The 23,604-nt window shown below is 43.4% G+C and overlaps 2 protein-coding genes across 4 annotated transcripts in view; both read right to left on the bottom strand.

The window, feature by feature from the left end:
• Positions 1–245: 245 nt before the first annotated feature.
• The window catches only part of PAK3 (p21 (RAC1) activated kinase 3), a 52,953-nt gene continuing 29,594 nt past the window's right edge, over positions 246–23,604 (bottom strand). Inside the window, exons 5-17 of one of the 3 annotated variants that reach the window (XM_075259439.1) lie at positions 20,709–20,753; positions 14,154–14,307; positions 13,925–13,962; positions 12,605–12,730; positions 8,942–9,116; positions 7,310–7,373; positions 3,750–3,798; positions 3,517–3,629; positions 2,426–2,543; positions 1,929–2,028; positions 1,624–1,820; positions 1,146–1,283; positions 246–720 (exon numbers count right to left, since the gene is read on the bottom strand). In XM_075259439.1, coding sequence (XP_075115540.1) covers positions 631–720; positions 1,146–1,283; positions 1,624–1,820; positions 1,929–2,028; positions 2,426–2,543; positions 3,517–3,629; positions 3,750–3,798; positions 7,310–7,373; positions 8,942–9,116; positions 12,605–12,730; positions 13,925–13,962; positions 14,154–14,307; positions 20,709–20,753 — 1,407 coding nt within the window. In that variant the 3' untranslated portion in view covers positions 246–630. The remainder of the gene's footprint in view (positions 721–1,145; positions 1,284–1,623; positions 1,821–1,928; positions 2,029–2,425; positions 2,544–3,516; positions 3,630–3,749; positions 3,799–7,309; positions 7,374–8,941; positions 9,117–12,604; positions 12,731–13,924; positions 13,963–14,153; positions 14,308–20,708; positions 20,754–23,604) is intronic. The other 2 variants (XM_075259441.1, XM_075259442.1) reach the window with 2 other exon arrangements.
• TMEM164 (transmembrane protein 164) overlaps positions 19,125–23,604 on the bottom strand; it is a 322,941-nt gene continuing 318,461 nt past the window's right edge. The window contains exon 7 of the transcript XR_012711839.1: positions 19,125–19,138. The gene's annotated coding sequence lies outside the window, so the exon portion shown is untranslated. The remainder of the gene's footprint in view (positions 19,139–23,604) is intronic.

The following is a 23,604-nucleotide window of genomic DNA, read 5'->3' as shown; positions in this document are numbered from 1 at the left end:
TGCATTGCCGGGAGAGGCGCGAGGTACGATCTGATCCGGTTGCAACGCAGACGATACATTGTACCTTCCCCTTGTCGATTGGTTACTCTCACATGCAAATTGTACCTTAAGTAAACAGACCCCGTACTGAAAACGGGGAAGTAAGACCGCTAGAATATGTGGGAATCGGGGTCACGAAAGACCCCCCGACCTGTTACGGATGCTGCATATTTGGAAATGCAGATTTTTTTCTTTTTTTTTTTCAGTTTTTTTTGTTTTTCTCTTTTAATACAAAGCAAAGAAGAAACCAGACAGAAAATGAATCGTCCGTCATGAAAGTACAACCCATCTACGGAAAGTTTCTGCAGCGGATCAACGTGCGGACGTGCAGCACCATTTTTTTTTCTGTAACGTGCCATATAGAATGTTAAATCCCGTTCCTACTTACAAAAAAAAAAAAAATATTAATAGTTTGAGGAATCCAAAAGGGCAGGTAGAAGAAGACACGAGTAGGTGCATCATGGTGGGGTAGGTTTGCCCCCGGACAGTAGCTGGTTAGCCGGTTAATCCTGCTGTGTGAGGGGATGAGGTTTTCCGATTCGGCTGAGTTCTGTGTTCTTACGTGGAGGCTACAGCTCGAGTCCAGCGTCGCTAGCGGCTGCTGTTTTTAATGGCTTCCTTTGCTGCTATAATCAATGGGGTCAGACTAGAAAGAGGCTTGGCTAGTTTTAAAAATGGATGCTGCAAGACAAACAGAGACAAGCCTTGTTATCCAGCTGTATACTGCTTATATCAATATCACGGCACAGAACAGAGACATTCTAGCCGTACACATATAATACAGTAGTTTGGTTTTTTTGTTTTTTTAAAAAAATGTCCGGCTAAAAAAAAACGGAGACCACAAAACACTCATAGGCGGACACTTTGCAAACCCATTCAAATGAATGAAAAGTGACTACCAGTTTCCATCTCATGTCCACTTTCTCGGGCAGAAGACGGAAACCTGAAAGCGGAGACCGGGCGCTGCTGTGTACCCGCCCTCAATCTGATGTATTACCTTCAAAACTGTGCAACTACTGACCGCTGTGGGTGGGTTGCACAGGATTTTGGTTGCTTGCAGAAGTTGTGTCATGTGGATACAGACTCAGACAGCATAAAGATATTACCTGTAGAAGCTCCTTGGCAGAACCTCTCCTGTCCACATCCATCTCTAGGCATCGGTTTAGGAAATCTCGGAAAACAGCTGACAGTCTCTCTGGGTTTTGCAGTTCTGGAGTTCCATTGGTAGCGATCAGGTACAACGCCTTTAGGAAGCAGAAGTAAGAGGCGTCATTGCAGAATGGATTAAAGTATACATGTAATGTCCTCTGAACCTCCTGTCGTGTGTCTACATAAGAGGTAACACTACTTTGCAGGTTTGGGTGTCTCTGCATGTGATATACAGAGCTTGTACCCTGAGTGGGTAAAGACTAGATGCCATACGCTGAGCACAGAGATTACAGAAGGATCTGCTCTTTAGCTGTCTATATCTCACTCAGAAAATGCCCCCGACTGTCTCCAAGAGTGTCCAGCAAATACAATCCACTATATGTCCACTGACCTACATTGCAAAAATAACAAGCCCTGTAGTGATCCCAAACTTACTCTGAGAGGGTTCTCATTAAGGTAAGGCGGTTCTCCTTCAACCATCTCTATGGCCATGATTCCTAAGGACCAAATGTCCACCTTCGGTCCATAGGCTTTCCTCGTCACCACTTCAGGTGCCATCCAGTAAGGTGTCCCCACCATTGTGCTACGTTTACTTTGCTCAGGTGTAATCTGAGCGCAGAAACCAAAGTCAGCTGAAAATGAGACACAAAGAGGCAGAAATATTAGTGTGTGGCACGTGTCTTATCCTAATATTATACTTTGTGTACACGTGTACTAGAGACTTGTCCGGCGATACTCACTAAGTTTCACCGATCCATCCATCCCGAGCAGTATGTTGTCACTCTTGATATCTCTGTGGATCACTTGGTTTGAATGCAGGAAGTCCAGGGCTTGTAGACACTGCGAATAACACACACTGAAGGTCAGACCACAAAATCGGGGCAGAAAAGGGGCCGAAAGTAATGGCGATCCATAACCGTAGCCATAACACACATTAATACATCTCTAACCTTTGAATCATTATTTATACATTTATACTTTGTAATAACAATCTAACTTACAATACAGTAATGCAGCACGGCTTAACACTGAGCTGCTTCAGTCTAGATATGATGGACGGAGCTATCCATAGCAAAAGGTAAGAAAAACAGGAAAGGGCGTTCTAATGGGACTGGATGTATGACATTCTGTATGACGTGTCCTGAACCAGAGGACCAGTCACCTCTATGGCCTTGCTGTATCTAAGCTATGGATGCCGTCATGTTGTCCATGTGGTTATATCCACTTATCAGCTTACCTCTCGACAAACAGCTGCAATCTGTCCTTCATCCATACAAGTTTCTGTTACAACATCAGTCAGAGACCCCCCGGCCAGGTACTCCATCACTACCCAGAGCTCATCCCCAACCAGATAACTGCAAAGCAACGATTGCAAACAGTTATAGAAATGACAATAGTGCATGTCAATATAAGAAACTGAAATAAGTCTATCTAAAGTGTAAGCAGGACTTTTCTCTCCACATTTTTAAGGCAAAAACCTATAGTCTATGGGATCCACAGGTTCCCTTGGATAACCGCTTTCTCAGCAGATTTCTGATCTTTGGGTCCCCAAGCGGATCTGAAGAACGGAAACTCATGCACAAGTGTGAGCCTAGCATAAGGAATTACGTCAATTTATTCATTCCATGTAATTTAGTAACACAAATCTCTATCCTAAGGTGTTGCTACAATGTCGTCGTAAGATCTAGTAGCCTTTAGTCTGGTTTGAATAGCTTAGAAAGGACCCATCCCCCTCTATAGGACTGCCGAAGAGAAGCAGAGTACAGTGTTTGGCTATGTCTAGCAGTTCTATACTATACAACAATTCAACAGAACAGCAGGCAGCATAAATGACTGCCCTGACATTCATATGAGTGGATTCTAGACCTCTGTTCATCTGATCAGTGGAGAACCCCAGAGTCAAACCTCCGCAAAGTAGCAGATTCCCTCTAATTGTTAAGAAAGGGATAAGCAGTTATTACTGAAATACCCCTGCAGCTTCCTTACCATTCATCCTTTACATTGCAAGGGCTGAAATCTGTAGCTAAAACCCGCAGCAATGATTGACTAGCATGATTTTTTCTACACCTGATATGGATTTATTTAAATGCCATTCGATATGTTGCAAACGTAAATCGTTGCGTGTTGGCTGCCGTCGAATTTACATTGGCTACCCCGTGGAGGTGACCCCAGGTGTGTCCCCAGCCTTATAGTGTGATTGAGAGGTCTCGGCACAGCGATACCTTATTACTTGATATGAATATAGAACGGCCCTGCCAGCTCCGCTCCGTCTACTCCAATCCGCCCACAATAGATATGTAAATGATCTCATCCAGACGTGCCACTCACCTGTCTAAATAATTCACAATGTTAGGATTTTTATTTTCCCTCATGACCAAGATCTCATTAATAATTAATTCTTTTTTGGGCTGCTGTTGAAGGTTCATTTGCTTTATGGCTACCTAAGAAAGGAGAAAAAGGATAAAGTCACATTAGTACATTAGAAGCGGAGAGGTAACATTGTATATAGCAGAGAGAAAATAGGAAAAAGCGAAATCCAGCAGATGCTCAGATACACTTACCTCTTGTCCTGTAGCAATGTCTATGGCGGTGTACACGGTACCAGACGCCCTGTGCACAGACAAAGTCACAATCAGTTCATCCGTATAAAGCATAGACTTCGATGTTACACAATGGACGATGCTACGGCACTATTGGCATGTGCTATAAAGATATATCACGTATACTAGCAACCAGGGCATTGCTGTGAGCGAAAGGCTTTCATTACTTATAACCACTAGTTCCATTGGTAGCACGGTGGAGAACCTTGTATTTAGGTAGCGCCCTACAGGCACGGGCATTTCACATACTCAGACTTGTTTTTTAGCCAGTAAATGACCACCCAGGGACACTAGAAACCTCGCTGTATCCTTAAGTAACACTCCTTCTGTTGTATCATAATATATCTAGTGTAAAAACTGGATTATTGTAACTGGACAGGTAGAATTCTAGAACATCTTAGAAGGCGCAACTTTCTTTTAGCCACTGGGGGGCAGTAAACATCCATTAACTATGTAATACAGTATATAACAAATTAGTATCTCACTGGGATCACTTACCCCCCATATATCATGTGTTAGGCCTCATTCTCTCAGGGCACGGGATCGTGTATTTTGGTCCTGATTCTGGTGCGGGAAGACTCATCAGACTTGGACCAAAATGCGCCTGACACAACGGTTGCGGCTTCTGACTCTGAAGTAAGCCGAAATGAATGGGCCTAGTCCGGAGGGGGACTGACCTAGCCGCGGAATCCGCCTGAAGAAAGGGCAGCTCGCTTCTTTTTACCGTGAACCGGAACATACCGCTCACGGTAAAAAGGAATCTAGCGTTCTACATAGACCTCCATTGTGAGGGGACGGATTCTGAGCTGGATTCGGCATCAGAATCCGCCCCCTCTTGCCCCGTGTGAACGATCCCTTAATATTCCATCACTTTCTATGGTTCCGCTACAACAGGGTTCATGAGATCCAGCAGAAGACACCCCTATCGGAGAGATCACCTGCTCAGGTCTAGTACATTACAGGGTTAATATTAATAGCGCCACCCCTTTAAGTACCAGTTTCCAATAACAATGGATAATGTATACGATGACGAGCGCACACGGAGAGGTCACGGTACATGCTGTGGATATTGGGAATGAGCTAAGTGCAGGGATGACATCACAGTAATAATAAACAGTGATGTCACAGCTAAAGGCTACAATGTCGCATATTAACACCTCTGACATCACTATTGCTATACCGTTAGCCTGTATATGTCCTTTATGACTCCTATATAGTGTGGTAAACCAGGCAAACTTTGATTTTACCAATAGACTGCTGTGGATATGTAATACAATATCTGCTACAATGTTATAGATTGTAAACGCTCAAACATATCGGCAAATCCCGCAATTCCTCCGAACAAAGCCAAGTATAAACAACCGAACAATATAAGAAATCGTTGCATGTCTAGGGCTTCCTTTACGTGCTCCAGGACTATGCCTTTAAGTCGCTCTTCGTGACCGATACAAGTGGCAATTTCCAAATGTATAAATGTAGATAAAGTGGTCGGCTCTAAGTCGCCGCTAGAACGCCGGGATCATCCGCTTCTCTTCCGATGTCGTTTTGTTCATTTTGTTAGCCTGTGTCGTGCAATTTCCTGTGCGGCGGTGCATAGATAAGAAGTCAGCCGTCTACGGGTCTCCGATCCTACTCATTATATCGCCAGCGCCTGAGGATTTCCTTCTTCTGAATGACTGGGCCGGTAATTAAACTCGAAGCTCCGCGCTGATCTCTGCGACTTCCTGATGAAAGGCTTCGGAGACCGGTCTCCATAATGATAGTATCGTTTGCTGCAAAATATGGCCGCCTCTGTGCAATGTTACACTGGATGAAAGTTGCCGACTTCCTCGGGTATGTTATTTCTGAACGCAAGTCTTTAATAACAGGCGTCCGATTGTTTATGGGCTGTGCGGTGCGCTGCGTGCTTACATCTCCGCCTGCTTGTATCTCTGCTCTGCTTCGTCTTTTGGAACAGACTCGATAAATATGTTTCTAGATCAACACTAAATATACATCTTGGCCGTCTCACAAAACCTCATTACCTGCCTTACCCTGCCAAGAAACACTGCACAGGCAAAGATATAATAAAGAGCTTGTCTGCTGTCAGAGGATGAGGCTGCGTACAAGGCCAGACACACAGAGCGCGGCGTGAAGGCCGTAAGATGGATAGTCAGACTTGCAGATTAGGAATCATCAGATTTACAGCGGAGTCGGAAGACGCGGGCAATTAACGTTAATGTGTCCTGGTCATAGACGATGCCACGTCCGGTCAGATGCAAGAATGAACCAGATTAGTCTCTTCATGTCGTGGCGTAATCTTCTGCATTATTACCAAACCGTCATTTCTCGATTATGGTAAAGTCACGGTACTCAGACTAATAATATCAATAATGAAGAAGACCTTTCGTCACCTCCACCAACTCCAGTTCTTTGCATCCTTTAATAGGTTTTGCTCCACTTATTCTAAAGCCCCCACCCATCCTAAGCAACCGGTGCAGTTAGTTTTGGTGACCGATAGGCTATACTGTCAGGTGGGTGGGCTTAGGCAGACAAGGGGGCGTGATTCTGGCTTCAATACGTGGTGCGAGTATTTCCTTATGTATATAGCATCTCTAAAATACCTTGAAAAAGCAATGAGCATGCGCCATTATCGTGAAGGGATAAAAAGCTAAATATGACACGTAGGTGTCTTGCTAATATAAATGTAACTGGCAAGAGCTAAGATATTGGGGACCCAACCCCTTCTCAGCAATACAGTGATAAGCTAAGTACCTCCTATTCGCATAAATCTAAGTACCCCAAGAATATGACCAGACATTGTACTACACAGAAGCACAACTCAATTACCTACATTCTCCCCCCCAAACATAACAATGGGGTACATGCACCACATATGGAAACCCTAAGAACTTCTAAACCTATTGATGTCCATTTATAGGAGAAGCGTTGGTGACACGTGTTTACAGGCTATGAACAAATTTGCTCTGATTTTTTTTATTGCTCATTTACTACCTAGACGCAAAATCGGGAGGACGTGCTACCTAGCAAATTCTCCTACAATGATGTGTTGCAGAGGCTGTGTAACTCCTTACATAGTCGGCACTGCTGCTGATTCTGACAAACTGGACAGTATAATACTTCTGGCTTTCTTTGCACTTCCTTGTCTCAGATATCAGCAGGACATTGTACATAACAGATCAGATTATGGAAAGGAAAACATCAATGTCTTCAGGGAGAGCAGATCACACAGACTGTACTGTATGAGTATAGATAGTGAGGAACCTTGGGAGCAAAGTGTGTGTGTGCCAGTGTAAAGAGAGGGCAAAACTCCCTTGGCAGACACTACAGAGGGAGAGGGAAAGCTCTAGTGGGCTATAAGAAGTCAGTGTAGGGATATAGTAAGGATGAAGACAACAGTATCCCGCACACGTGCCTTAAGTCTACAATATATTACTGGGAGAAGTCATTGAGAAATGAAAACCACATTGGCTCTAACCAGGCAAAATGCTAAAATGAGATAGAATTACTGATCTACTCACCCTTGGCCAATCTTTTCAAACCTTGTGTACTTCTTCTTAGGATCGCCCACGCTTACAATGCTTCCTGAAGACACACAATATAGAAACACATGACTAAATAGATACAAAGAATCACCAATAAATATATACAAACAGAAAACCACAAAAATGTCGGCTTCTCATTTTCTCCAAATGTGTAAAAAATATTCCAGCGGTAAAAAAAAAAATGACCTGTCCTACCATCAGTCACAAAGTCCCATTCCCTCCAGTGAGAGGACAGATGGCAGGATGGAGGCCGCCTAGAAATCAGTGTCCATTCCATATTACCTCCCTGTGACGGAAAGACCTCCTATAGAGTGCACTATGTAACAACAGGCATTTCATTCCATGGCGGCCATTGGTAAGAATAAAGCAGCCAAGGTATTCTAATCCCCTACAACACCCACCTTAAAGAAGAAACTGTACGGAGGACAACCATAGGTGTGAACACTGCCTAAACAATGTGAAACCAACTATATCTTGTGAATTGAAGACAATGGGTGAAAAAATTCAGTAAATATGATGTTGTCCCTTGTAAATAGTTGATCTAACAAAATTGTAGTCCCAATTTTCTGGTGGTACAAGTGGATATACTGTTACTCATGGAGGCTATGAGAGTGTTGGGTACGAGTGGCTATTGGAGACTGGTAAAAAAAAAAAAAAAAAAACTACTGGGGCGGATTCAGAACTGGGTTCTTATCGTCCATGGTGTCCCCACAAACCAGGGGCGATAAAGAAAGCTTGTGACATCCCAGTGTGTGATTTAAGGAGATCTCAGAATACACATTGACATGGGCTATTCCAGCCCACCAAAAATAAAAGATGAGGGGGCAACACGGGGGCTCAGTGCAGCGCTGGAGTCCTGGGTTCGAATCCTGCCAAGGACAAAACATCTGCAAGCAGTTTGTATGTTCTCCCCGTGTTTGTGTGCATTTCCTCCCATGCTCCAAAGACATACTGATAGGGGGAAAATATACATGGTGATCCCTATATATATATATATACCCTATATGGGGCTCACAATCTACATTTAAAGAAATAACGACAAGAATAGAGCATGCTGCAACGTCTTTGTGGTTCCATTTATTACAATGGTTATGTGTCTGGTTCTAGTCTAGTCTGTGCAGCAATTTCATTCTATAGTAAGCCATATAAATGATAATACATCTTCCTATTGTCACACAATAGTCGCCTTCTGTTTGTTTAGGAGGAAAGATCCGTTGCAGGTTATTACAGTTTCTAGTAACACAAGTTCAATGTAGTTATATGAAGACTAGAATAACCAAAGACTGTTTGCATAAGCTAATGCACCACCTCCGGATAGAGACTAATAAAGTTGACATTGGAACGGTCCCTGGTAGCTGTGGGACGGTGCATGGTTAAGCAGTGCTCACTATGTGAACGAACATATGGTCTATCTATTATACAAGTGACTTTCTAGCGTTAGGTCATTGCTTTTCTATATCTGTGACTGTAGGATTGTATATTCCCTGTATCAGTCACGAGACATCCCCTGATATGACTGACAAGTGTTGTGCTCCACCTCACAGCTGTGTTTTCGGTGAATTTGTCAGGCCCCGCCCATGACCAATAAGTACGGACAGGGAAACCTACTTAATTTCTCCAGGATCTCTTCGTCCGTCATCTTGGACTTTTTGCGTTGTCGGTCAGTGTTCCTGTACAAAGTGCTCGTGCTTGAGTTTTCGGGCTGGGTGGTTACTGGGGAAGTAGAGGCCTCTTTCGCTGGTACAGGTACAGCTACGGGTTCAATGACAGACCGCGTATAAATCTGTAGGAAAAGCAACACATAGATTATTAGTAGTAGTCACTTACACAATTGGTAATATAGTATTGTGAGCAAAAGTGTATACTGTCAGTCAGTCAGTCAGTGTCTCCCAATCTTTTCAGACTCGGGGCACCCCTACCAATCATTTTTAACAAAACACCAAAAAAACTTCAATTTTGAAATTTGTAATTTATATATTTTATTTTATTTTATATATTTTTTTAGGCGCAGTGTTTGAGTTTACAATTGGAGCATTAAATTTTTTTTCACTTGTAAATTTCGGAAACTTTGCTAAAAACCGCATCAAAATTGCACGCATTTTTTCCTGATAAGTTTTTGATGCAATTGGAATTGCATTGCATAGGCACTGTGTGAACGCTCCATCCTGGGTTCCCTTAGCAGTCCACACATAGTATCATGATCCCTAGTGGCCCAATACACTGTGTATGGTTCCACAGGGGCTTAGCACATTATAATACTCCCCCGTGGTCCCCACTTTATAATGCTCCTTAGTAGCCCCAAATACATAATAATACTTACTAGTGACCCCCAAACAACTAAAAACGCTCCCCAGCAAGTGGTAATACTCCCCAGTCACCCCCAGGCAAGTGCTAACACTCCCCTGTGGCTCCCACACTGTAGTTTTGCTATTCAGATAAGAAACAAGTAACTTACCCATCCTTGTTCCCCCAAAGCTCTGCTCTAGATTGCAACTTAATGCGATAAGTCTTCATCAGACATCACTTGCAGATGCCTGAGTGGTAGAGCAGGAAGTTAAAGGCTTCCTGCTCCACCGTTCACCAGACATCACTAGCAGATGCCTGAGTGGTAGAGCAGGAAGTTAAAGGCTCCCTGCTCCACCGTTCACCAGACTTCACTAGCAGATGCCTGAGTGGTAGAGTAGGAAGTTAAAGGCTTCCTGCTCCACCGTTCACCAGACATCACTAGCAGATGCCTGAGTGGTAGAGAAGGAAGTTAAAGGCTCCCTGCTCCACCGTTCACCAGACATCACTAGCAGATGCCTGAGTGGTAGAGCAGGAAGTTAAAGGCTCCCTGCTCCACCGTTCACCAGACATCACTAGCAGATGCCTGAGTGGTAGAGCAGGAAGTTAAAGGCTTCCTGCTCCAGCGTTCTTTCCAACTAGATCAGTACCCTTATGCCAATGTAGTTGAAAGAGGAGATGTAGCCACAGTCCTGCTGACCACTGGGGATCCTGGTGGCTGGACATGTAGCAGTCCCCACTTTTATCCCAACTCTTGTAGATACAGGGCACATTTTATTTATACAATAAAAGAAAAAATGTAATTTTGGGGCTTTGAATGGAGATTCGGCAGTAATGCTTGAACCATATAGTATTTCATTATCTTTATAACAGTAATTGACATAATCTAAGGATGTATGTAAAAGATGGAAATGAAATGCCACCATTGGCCTGTGGGCTTCAATTTTAAGAGGGTCGACGTAAGAAAACACAGAGAAGAAGATGTCTGACCGCTGATGCATAGGTTTTTACAAATAAGGAGAGGGGATTGTATATTATCTGCCTGACAGCGGCCTTTACAATACACCCTGACGTGCATTTTTTCAGGGACGGCTTCATAGCTCTCATAAAAGCATCCTAAAGCCTAGAAATCATTAAGCCGCTTATCTCGGGAGGATTTATTATTCTACTCAAATGTGCCAAATATCTTACATATAAAATACAGCAAATAGACCCATTCACAACCCAATACATAGGCCGAAGCAGCTTTACATTGATGCAGGATTCTTGAAGTCTTATACTTTTGTATACGTAAGCAAAACACACATGAGAGCAACAGATCGGTTGTAGATGATTTTGCAGGGGAAGGGATTGTCTACCTGGAGAGATTATTACTTACTGAATGTGAAGATACAATATTTCATAGGAATGTTAGAAAAGATGAGAAAATCCTCAAAATAATAGGATGGAGTAACAGCGGGGTTGTGATCACATTTCTGTGCACACAGTGTTATCCCCCACAGTGGCCCCTGCACACAGTATTATGTCCCATAGTGGCCCCTGCACACAGTATTATGTCCCATAGTGGCCCCTGCACACAGTATTATGTCCCATAGTGGCCCCTGCACACAGTATTATCCCCCATAGTGGCCCCTGCACACAGTATTATGTCCCATAGTGGCCCCTGCACACAGTATTATGTCCCATAGTGACCCCTGCACACAGTATTATATCCCATAGTGGCCCCTGCACACAGTATTATGTCCCATAGTGGCCCCTGCACACAGTATTATGTCCCATAGTGGCCCCTGCACACAGTATTATGTCCCATAGTGGCCCCTGCACACAGTATTATGTCCCATAGTGGCCCCTGCACACAGTATTATGTCCCATAGTGGCCCCTGCACACAGTATTATGTCCCATAGTGGCCCCTGCACACAGTATTATATCCCATAGTGGCCCCTGCACACAGTATTATGTCCCATAGTGGCCCCTGCACACAGTATTATCCCCCATAGTGGCCCCTGCACACAGTATTATGTCCCATAGTGGCCCCTGCACACAGTATTATGTCCCATAGTGGCCCCTGCACACAGTATTATCCCCCATAGTGGCCCCTGCACACAGTATTATGTCCCATAGTGGCCCCTGCACACAGTATTATACCCCATAGTGGCCCCTGCACACAGTATTATACCCCATAGTGGCCCCTGCACACAGTATTATCCCCCATAGTGGCCCCTGCACACAGTATTATCCCCCATAGTGGCCCCTGCACACAGTATTATGTCCCATAGTGGTCCCTGCACACAGTATTATGTCCCATAGTGGCCCCTGCACACAGTATTATGTCCCATAGAGGCCCCTGCACACAGCATTATACCCCATAGTGGCCCCTGCACACAGTATTATGTCCCATAGTGGCCCCTGCACACAGTATTATCCCCCATAGTGGCCCCTGCACACAGTATTATGTCCCATAGTGGCCCCTGCACACAGTATTATGCCCCATAGTGTCCCCTGCACACAGTATTATGCCCCATAGTGGCCCCTGCACACAGTATTATCCCCCATAGTGGCCCCTGCACACAGTATTATGTCCCATAGTGGCCCCTGCACACAGTATTATGCCCCATAGTGGCCCCTGCACACAGTATTATGTCCCATAGTGGCCCCTGCACACAGTATTATGCCCCATAGTGGCCCCTGCACACAGTATTATGTCCCATAGTGGCCCCTGCACACAGTATTATGCCCCATAGTGGCCCCTGCACACAGTATTATGCCCCATAGTGGCCCCTGCACACAGTATTATGTCCCATAGTGGCCCCTGCACACAGTATTATGTCCCAAAATAGTGAGTAACTCCTATTAGAAAAAAAAAAAAAACGCAGCGGTAGCAGCTGTCGCCGGGCCCCTAATGTCCCGGGCCCTGTGGTAGCCGCTACCCCTGTAGTTATGCCCCTGACTTAACATATTACACTATTAGTTTTCCAAAAGATTCTTACAGATTTTGTATGTTCGGGCCGCGGGGCTATCACAGGTGGGGGCTCGTCCTCCTCCTCTTCCTCTTCTTCATCTTCCTCCTCTGAGACAGGGGGCGCTAGTGGGGGCTCTGATGCCGTCTTTGTGTTCTGGAATAGAAGTGATAAAATAAAGAGGTCACTGTGTTGTTCTCTTTGCTTCTGGCTATAAAACACAGCAACCTCCCTGCCCTCTGCTGTAAATAGTCTATGGCTTCCTTTGCAGTAGTAGTCCAACCACTTAATTGCCGATTCCTGAAAGGAACCTGGTCAGGCCCCTAATTTATCACGGCACCCTTATGCCTGACTTGCCTGAGTTTCCAAAAGACGAGCCTGTACATATTTGCAGAAGCGCAATCTAGTAAAGGCAATGTCCAGGATTTAGAGCAACCTGTGCAATGGAAAGAGGGGGTGGAAAAGGGAAAAAAAAACAAAAAAAGCATACTCACCTGTCCCCAACACCCTGTTAGTATTGCTCATAGCCTTCTTTCTTCGTATGCCAAGGCTCGCAGCTCCAGAAGTGGTGAGGTTTACAGGACGGTCAGGACCAATCCGTAGCCTCGGCAGTTGCTGGTAAGGATCTGGTGACACAAGTGAGGTACGTCATTGGTCCCTTTCCAGCGACCGCAGAGGTCAATGATTGGTCTCAGAGGTCAAGTGAGTCTCATGGCTTCCAACACTGCAAGCAGTGGCAAGTAAGGGGACTGGGAACAGACAGCAGAGTGCTATGGACAGGTGGGTTTGCTTTTCTTTTAAAACCCCAGTCTGCAGCCCGCACAAGTTGCTCAAAACCATGGACGACCCCTGTAAGTCGACCTGCAGTTCATTGCACAAATTACTATTCAGGAGTCATCTGGGAGAGTCAGAACTTCTTGTTCCGCACATGCACATATGTTTTCCATAATCCCAGCATATATTCTGCTAGGGTTGAGCAATCGGGATTGGAAAAAAACAGATTACGATCGGTGATTGAGTAAATTTCACGATCACAATCCCGGCAGGATCGAGGTCGGAGGTTACTTCCCACAATGCTTGGCTACTGAACAATCATCGTGGGAAAAGCTAACATTGGGGTTGAGCGATCGGGATTGGAAAAGATCGGATCCCGATCGGCGATCGAGCAAATTTCATGATCACGATTGGCTGGAAAATGATCGAAAATCGGATTTTAAAAACAATCCTAAAATCTCAAGATTGGCTCAACCCCATATTCTGCACATGTATGAAATGAGGGGTGAACATGGCCTACTTACATAAAAATAGTTACCGCACATACATACTGTATCATTCTAATACTTGACTTACCAAAGAGTGAGCAGCTATATATCCATGTGCGCTTTTATCTGCAATATAATAAAAAATAACAATTTCAGACATAAAATATAAAATTTGTGTATACATGGATTATAATTTTATAATTGGAATCTCAACAATACCAATGGTTTTGGCAAGCGATAAAGAACTTGACAAATAAGAAAAACGTATATATGTTTCTAGACAACGAATAAAAATATACAAATTTGCGAGACGCTACCTCCAGATGTAAAGCTCATGTATTTCTGGTTGTTCACAGTCTCTTTGGAATCGTAGAATTTGAGGACGTCTAACACAGCCTGAGGGTTCTTCTTCTGCTCCAGTTTGGTGATGTTTGAGGTCTGCAGTAATCGAGCCCATTGCTCTGGGATTCCCTGCATGACAAAAAAAAAAAAAAAAAATTGGAGTTTTCTTTTATTAGTTATTTCATTAAATAAAAAAAAATTAAAACAAACAAACAAAAAAAAAAACACTGGGAGAAGGCTGGGGCGAGACCTTTGTTTTGTCATGAACGAGACCTTGGTTTTGTTAGTTTTTGCATTCATTGATTTAAAGAAATAAACAAAAAAAAGAGCTAAAACCAGGATCCCAGATGGAGAAAAGAAAAGAACAGTATGGCTGTGAGAGAGACAGGATGAATGAAGCAAGTCTGAAAATCATGGCCATAATGACATGTGGTGGAGGGAGATCCAACGTGGGGTGGCCGGGTGCAAGACACAAATGACTACTAGAATAGTGGAGTATGTACTGGTGCCCTTATATCACTGACAGCATGATACCATGGGAGTATATTCAGCCTTGCCATTAGTAGGTATGGTGAAAGGGTTAAAGACCGTGTCTAGATGAGGGGGCAGCACAACGTTGCATGAAGTCAATCGGTTACATAGTTGCCTTATACTTCTCTAAGTTCTGTAATATTAGAGGAATGATAAAAGTGCCTTTCATATCTACTATAGATCCCTCTGGATCCCTACTATAGATCTCTACTATAAATCTCAATGGATCCCTACTATAGATCCCTCTGAATCCCTACTATAGATCCCTCTGGATCCCTACTATAGATCCCTCTGGATCCCTACTATAGATCCCTACTATAGATCCCTCTGGATCCCTACTACAGATCCCTCTGAATCCCTACTACAGATCCCTACTATAAATCCCAATGGATCCCTACTATAGATCCCTCTGGATCCCTACTATAGATCCCTCTGAATCCCTACTATAGATCCCTCTGAATCCCTATTATAGATCCCTACTATAAATCCCAATGGATCCCTACTATAGATCCCTCTGGATCCCTACTATAGATACCTCTGGATCCCTACTATAAATCCCAATGGATCCCTACTACAGATCCCTCTGGATCCCTACTACAGATCCCTACTATACATCCCTCTGGATCCCTACTGTATATCCCTCTGGATCCCTACTATAGATCCCTCTGTATCCCTACTATAAATCCCAATAGATCCCCACTACAGATCCCTCTGGATCCCTACTATAAATCCCACTGGATCCCTACTATAGATCCCTCTGAATCCCTACTATAAATCCCAATGGATCCCTACTATAGATCCCTCTGGATCCCTACTATAGATCCCTCTGGATCCCTAGTATAAATCCAAATGGATCCCTACTATAAATCCCAATGGGTCCCTACTATAGATCCCTCTGAATCCCTACTATAGAACCCTCTGCTATTAATCTCTCTTTAGTCTTAAGCCACTATGTATAAAAGTGCTGTATATTTATTGTTCCAGCACAACCCAGTTTGGTCAACGCAAATTTTCCAGAATTTAGCGCCATTGGCTACAGTACCGACTACCTTTCCTATAGAAGAAGCAGCTCAAGGAGAACAGATGAGAATTGTCAAAGGCTCTTACAGGGAGTCACCAGAACCCAATGTATCAACATGTCACCAGAACCCAACGTATCAATGTGTCACCAGAACCCAACGTATTAACGTGTCACCAGAACCCAACGTATTAACAGAACCCCATAGATAGATAAGTTGGGATCACCTGAACGAAACAGTGTTTTCCCCTTGTGAATCAGGGGCTTTTTTTTGTCAATATGCAAATGTCATTTTTGGAGCAATGAGGGCATTAATGCTTACCTTTTTGGAGCAACGGCAACACCCTTGTTGCTCCGATTTGAATAATGAAAAAAATTGAGATATCTGAGCAGCAGAGGCGATTCACAAGGCGACACACTATTTGTTTCAGCAGACCATAACCTATCACACGCTCCTATTATGGATTACCCTATTCTTAGGAAAGGACATCCATATAGAGTTTCAACCTTTTCATAGGAACTTTACAAGTTATCAGGAGCTGTGGCCGCACACACGGACTGGATTTCTTGTGACAGGGCTTTAAAGACCTGACATTTGTTTCTTCCTTAAAACCAATGAAACCCTGTGCAAAAAATATTATATTTTCATCATCAGGGAAAAAAAGAGAAGCTGATTGGTCAATGTGGAGACATTAGATGAATTCTATCCCAACTGTTTTATGTATCAGGCCCCTGAATGAACTGGATAGTCACTGCTACAATGTATACATAGAAAGATAACATTGTAACTTATTGCCATAATAGGCTTATTGATGTGATCACTTTATTATAGTCAGGCCCTGTTCACACTGGTGTCACCTCCTCTGTTACTGCAGCAGCCATGACAGATTTGGGTAATCTGGACAGATCCCATGCGACATATAATGGGTTTGCGACCAGAATATCGTGGCAGTCATCAAAAAATGGCCAAAACCTGGTGTAAAGGACCACAATGTCACTTTGAACATGGTCTATTCCAGGTAAGGACAAATCCTTTTTGGTAGGGGTAAGCCAGTGACTGTAGTGGGCACATTAGTAAGATTCACCTATAGGATCACGACAATACTAGATAGCTGACACATAGTATGAAGGAAACCGGTCCAAATAATATCTTATATCTTATAGTAGGCAGAGAGGGCTTTTTATGGGAGTGATATATACCAATGAAAAGCTAACTGTGCCCTGAATTCAGCAGACTATCTATACACCAATATCTGCTCCCGTTACATAGATATTGGTGCCATCGGGGGGAGGGCGCACGTTTCTCATCACAGAGCGAGGCCAGCTCCTCTGACAATGCAGGGGCATGGATAGCTGAAAGTAATAGATATCTCTGGAACTGAATTCAGCACAACGTCAGGTTTTCAACGGTATAAACCATTCCCTATCTTTATAAAGACTGTCTAGGATTAGAAAAAGGAAAAAAAATATTTCCTTGCACCGGCAGCGGGGCATCAGCTCCCCGGAGCACTGCTCTTACCACTCAGACCTCTATATGTCCTACCAGCACCTCCCGATGCAATGGGAGATGATAATCCATATCATCTATCCATCCTACTTGAGTGCCAAAAGCAGTGCACCCAGCGCCCAAGGCCCGCCCCAAGTGCACCATATACATAGGACTTTAAAGTTTGTTTTTCTCCAAACCTACAAAAGTGACCTACATAACAAAGGCGTGTGGTTTACCACTTTCGTGCGCTCTGTAAGGTGGTGGAACCTGCTTAATATACTTGGGGGAGGAGGAGGTTTTAAAGAAATCTGTTTCCTTCTTCTCCCATTAGACTGTTCTCCTCCTCCTTATCTCCACTCTCGTTTACATGGAGGTGAAGTGGAGGAGCAGAAGATGTATTGTCTCATTCTAGAGAATGGCAGAGTCTTATGTGAGATCTTCAACAACTCACAATGTAGCAGAGTATATTTATCAGCTGCAGTTATTTCCATAGAACAATAACCTAAAATGAGAGCAGGAAACAGATTTCTTTAATAAAATATTTTTTGTCTCATTCTGTGCACTGGTAGCCTCTTCTCTACAAGCCTAGCGGTGCTAAAAGAACACAGTGTGTCACAGCAGCAATTGTTTGAGTGAATATATAAAGTAACTCTGCCTGAGCTATCCATTGTTTGTTTTGTCATCTACAGAAGTTTTTCCACAAGCAGTAGATGTGAAGAAAACCATTTATACACCCTTTTCTGCAGACAGCATGTTACAGAGCAGGTGGATACGTCATATAGTCTAAGCTGTATACTTGTATAGACGGAATAACCTCTTTCTTAAACTTTTTAGCTTTCTTAGCAAAACTTTACACCAGTCTGCTCAGTTCCTCCTGCTCTATAACATGCTATCCACAGAGAGCACTGCATGTAAAAGGCTCCCTTTAAGTCTATTACATTTTTATAGACTTCATATTTGACCTTTTCTTTCATCCCCTAGCTCTTAGCGCATAGGTCGGTGAATTAAAAAGAAAAAAATACAAAAAAAAAAACAGATGGAGCTTCCACTTCACTCAGCCTGTTCTCACTAATAGATCCATACAGGAGACCAGTGAGGAGATAAGACTATCAGCCTCAGATTGACATGTAGGTAACATAGAAGTCTATGGAGAAGGAAAGACAAACACACACGCAATTAGATTCTAGCTGGTGTAAATTCCAATGTCAAATCCTCTAGGAATTCCAAAATGGTCAAAAGGAACAATTTTTGTTTCTTTAAAATGACCAAATCCCTACTGAGTAGCCATGTAGGACTATACAACAAGAAGGTAGAATAATAAGACTTTAGACACTATCTCCCATGGGAACAAAGGATCCAATCCTTTCCCTAAAATCTGGAGTCAAACGGGACACATAAAATTTTCAGGATTAGACAATGTTTATGGGGTTGGCCAAGATACAAGAGCGTCACTATTCTTACATAGTTCCCGACATCGCCCATCACCAGTAGCGTCCTGTTTGTTCTAGTGACACATAACTTACATCGCTGCTGATAAACTCTCTTACGTGTGTGGTTCTAAAATTCTGTTTATTTGTTTTATGGGCGCGATAGGTCAGACCCGATGGAGGTCCAAAGAGGACTGACTGTTGGTGTGAACCTTGAAGGTGCGCCTGGGGCCGAGTAGCTGAGTTGATGGGTGTGAAGGGTTCCTTGATCATATCTCAGTATGCAAAGACCAGCAAAATATCTGTAGACAGAAGCAGCTGTGGTCAAAAGTCAAAGCTTAAATTTGACTTGGCTACTGTAGCACAGCTATGAAATTGTGATTTTTGGCTACAATTCGGCTCCAAACACACAAGTGCGCACATCGTCAGTGTGGTAGCTATGGTTTTCACAGCTAGAACGCTGACCCATTTATCGCGATGGCCCCATACACATGCCTATGTATTATCACAGGGAGTGAACCTGGGGCAAAACACAGGGTTGGTCCTTTACCTCTCATTTTTGTGGTCCATGGATCACTAAATGAAGTGGATGGGTCAATGGAGACACTGGTGGAATACAGATATCACCCATATGCCGTTTCCCCACAGACCAGGCACACACACATAGCAGTGTCCATGGAGCCTTAAACCTTATATCAAGATTTGACTTTAGACCACAGCCTGCAGATGTTTTGCTGGTCTTTGTATAAAGAGATGTAATTAAAAAACCCAAATGACTTTGACGCACCCATTAACCTGGTCACAGACGTCCCGACCACAACAACAATTAGCTCCTTTGGACCTCAGATGTGACATATGACGGTTCTAAAGAACTTCACAAGATAAAAGTATATTAACAGCGATCAACAGGTGATCCATGAAGAGTTAAACTTGACTATGTAGAAATAAGGTTATTATAGTTATCTTGACAAACCCTTTTACATGGGCAAGTCAATCTGCTACCACGTACTATAGGCTGTTGCTGAATTGGATATGGATCCCTCTTTCCCAATGACATCTTGCATTTGCACAGTTAGAAGGATCTGATATTCACTTTAATCGTTGACTGGCCAAAATTGAACCCAAACTTGTTGGGTGATTTCTGTTGCCCTCTCCTAGAGCCGGATATGATAGAGGGAGATATACAGGTTTATCACAGAACTCAACATATGCAACTTAGGACATAACTTCGGAGACAATAACTGCTTACCCTGCCCATACACAGTGACTGACAGCTTTTCTTGCATTGGTATATGTGCACAGAAAGATCTCAATCACCAATTACTTGTAAGGCCGGGTTCACATCTGCGTTCGGGGGTTCCGATCCCCTCTCTGCAAGAAAAATGCAGAGAGAAAGGTCCTGTGCGGAAACCACACGGACCCCATTATAGTCTATGGGATCTGCAGGTTTCCTAAGGTAACTGCTTTTGTACGTGGATTAGGTTTCCGTTCGAGAGGTACCCAAGTGGACTCCCCGAATGGAAACCCGATCGCAGATGTGACCCGGGTTTAGGAGGAACCAAAAAGACAACTGGTTCCAAGCCAACTCAACTATAGTAACTTACTAAATGAAGACAATTCGCTACATACTGTAAGTACAAAAGACATAATATCAAACGTTTGATACGTTATATCTGCAATGCTTTAGACTCATATCTAACATATAACTGAATGCACTTTTATCATCCTGTGGAGCTATTTACACAAAATTGATGGAGGATTGTGAAGAATTTTCAATACCGGAAATAAATATATATATATATATATATATTTTTTTTTTTTTTTTTTTTTTTTTTTTCTTTGGTGCCACCCCAATCTAGACATACAATCTGTGCGGATATATACAATAGTAGAAAACAGATTTGGAATGAGTGACATGGGCCCCTGGAGTTTGGAATTGAATGACAAAAAAGGGATGATCCAAGCAACATATCTACAGCACACGCATGAACTTGCAGCTGCAAACGCTAGGACATCTCAAAGAAGCACTTTTGATGCAAGCTTCTTTTTGGGCCTGTGGACGCACCTCTGCGAGTTTCCCTGAGCCCATCTGTGAACCACAGAGATCTGGCTGCAATGGACGTAAATAAAGAAAGAAAAAGAAAAGTTAAAATAGGATGGGGGAGAACTTAGAGGGTGGAAAAGGAAATGACCCAATGATGGGGAAGGGGGGAAGATTACATGATAGAGGGAAAAAGATCCCAAGTGAAAAGGAAGGGGTGTACACTATGTCCAGGGGGCGGGTGTGGTGCAGGTTGCAGGAGGACAGATTTTGGAAAACAGGTTTAGTTGTCTTCTGTTCTTTATTAGGGTTCTAGATCAGGCTTAGGGAACTCTAGATCCTTACAAGTCAGGGAACTCTTCATTTCGTCAATATTAGATCAGAATCTTATTTCGGATTCCCTTTAATTTTTGCCTTGTAGGTTTATAATCTTAACCTAGGAAAGATTAAGCTCAGAATATTTTTTTCTGGATTTCATGAAACATAAGAAAAATAAAAGGATTTAAAGGGAAAGAATGATTAAGCCAAAACAATAAGAGCGGCTGCGTCTCTACATCTTAGATACCAGTATCATGTTTTGGGGTTCTGTTCCCTTCGGCAGGTTTCTTTTTGATGGGATGTCTATGCAAAAAGCGTCTTCGGCTATGGTTTTCGTGGGAAATATATATATATATATATAAAAAAAAAAAAAAGTGAACATATACTACCTCAACATACCTATGAGTAGGGTTGAGCGCTCGGGATAAGGAAAAGATCGGATTCCAATCGGCGATCAAGTAAATTTCACGATCACGATCAGAATTCCGACCCGATCTTTTCCAGTGGGATTGAGGTCAGAGATTATTTCAATATCGGCTCAACCCTCACGTGACTTTTCCCATAGAGAAGCATTGATTAGGGTTGAGGATCGGGATGGGAATAGATCGGATCCCGATTGGCGATCGGCTGCAAAATGATCGGAAATCAGATTTTGAAATCGATCCTGAAATCTCAAGATCAGCTCAACCCTACCCATGAGGAATGGGCACTATTGTGGTATACTCTGGGCCTAGTATATCACCAGTTTCCCCATTGAAATGAATAAGAAAATTGTAGTACCATTCACAGCCGCTGCGGACTATGGTGGCGTTTTTGCACGTGTGCGCCTTGATCAGCTGGTCAGTGGTGCTACATAAAGTCGGATACCAACGATTTAATATTTATATGGCCAAAGCGCCCTATAGCGGGTTGCATTGAAAATGCCATGGTGGAAAAACATTGCGATTTTTCCTGCCGTCCTTTTTACAGAACGTTCGCAGAGTTTTCCTCTGCAGATTTTCTGCTTCAATTATAGCGATAGGGAAACCGCTCGCGTTTCCATCGGTATAACGAATATGCTGTGCGTATTATTCTGCAATACGTGGATGGAATCTGCTAGAGTCCCATGCACTTTGCAGGGATTGTACAACGCCCCGTTTACGTCGCATGGCCCCTTGGCCAGAATTTTGCTACCTCTGTAGAGTATACCTATGGCCTGTGAATGGGATCGTATGGATTACATTGGATCTAGTATATCCTCTTGGAAAACAAAACCCATCACATCAGTAAAAACTTGAGCAGACAGCTGGGCTATAGGGATCCCTAACCTCCCTTCATAGAGCCTACAGGCGGAGTAGTACCATAATCTGCTGTAGGTACATCCCAGGAATAAACTATAGGGTCATCTAGCTTTTAGGGGTTTGATGACGACTAATAAATCTTGGAATAAGGCTTATTAATGGCTTCACAATCTATACGCTCCCGTATACTCCGTTATATCCATTTCGCATTGTATTTAAGGTTTCGCTTTTTTCTATTGTGTAGGGAACGGCTTGGTGGACATTTATCGAATATACTTTGTCGCTTCCTTTTAGTGCTTTGTATCCACCAACCTATACGGACGAGAACTGATGATAGAACACTGGAAAACCCAAGCGTAAGTGACTATATTTTTATTTATTGATTTTTTATTTTTTGATATTGTGTCGGTTGCTGTGAACATCTTTGTAATATACTTTTATATTAACCTATAAGACTTCCTGTTAGTAGAGTAACAGGCTCTAAAATTCTCGGGTTCACATCTGCGCCCCGGTCTCCGCTTTCAGTTTCCGTCTTCTGCCAACAGGAGACGGAAACCCGGCAGAACGTGTCCGCTCGTGAGCGTTTTGTGGTCTCCGCAGCTAAATCGTTTTTTCCTTTTTTTTTTTTTTTTTTTTAACCGGACACAAAGTCCTGCATGCCCGGTTAAAAAAAAAAAACAAAAAACGGTTTCGCCGCAGAGACCACAAAACGCTCACGGGCGGACACTTTGCAAACCCATTCAAATGAATGGGTTTGAAAAGTGACTGCTGGTTTCCGTCTCCTGTCCAGTTTCTTGGGCAGAAGACGGAGACTGAAAGCGGAGACCGGGCGCAGGTGTGAACCCGCCCAAACTGCGCTCTGACTAAGCTTTGGTAGGAAGAGAATATCCCACACAACCATATTGAATGGGGAAGATTTATTATGTCCTGTAGGCCTTGGGGTCCTGGGTCGGAATCCAACCAATGGCAATATCTGTATGGAGTTTTAATGTTTCCTCCACATGCCAAAAATATACTGATAAAAACAACCGACCCTTCCACCATAATGCTCCCTTCCCTTCATTGCTCCCTCCTGTTCACTCCACCATGCATGCTCTTACGAAGGCATCCAACGTTGCACTATAAGCGGGTGAAATCGTGTAACAGACCACCGCAAAATGGCCGATGGAGCATGCACATTCAGCTTTGCTCGGACCCGAAGTGGCAGAGCCAACTGCGCATGTGCAGGATTTCAACCAGCGCCAGATGTCTACACAAGGAGAAGATGCTGCGGGGAATGAACGGGAGACACTAAGGGGCGGCGAGCAGTTGATGATGCGGGT

Source organism: Leptodactylus fuscus, chromosome 11, assembly GCF_031893055.1.
Source record: "Leptodactylus fuscus isolate aLepFus1 chromosome 11, aLepFus1.hap2, whole genome shotgun sequence".
Lineage (NCBI taxonomy): Eukaryota > Metazoa > Chordata > Amphibia > Anura > Leptodactylidae > Leptodactylus > Leptodactylus fuscus.
Note: the sequence above shows the minus strand (reverse complement) of the source record. Positions and strands in the feature narration are given on the sequence as shown.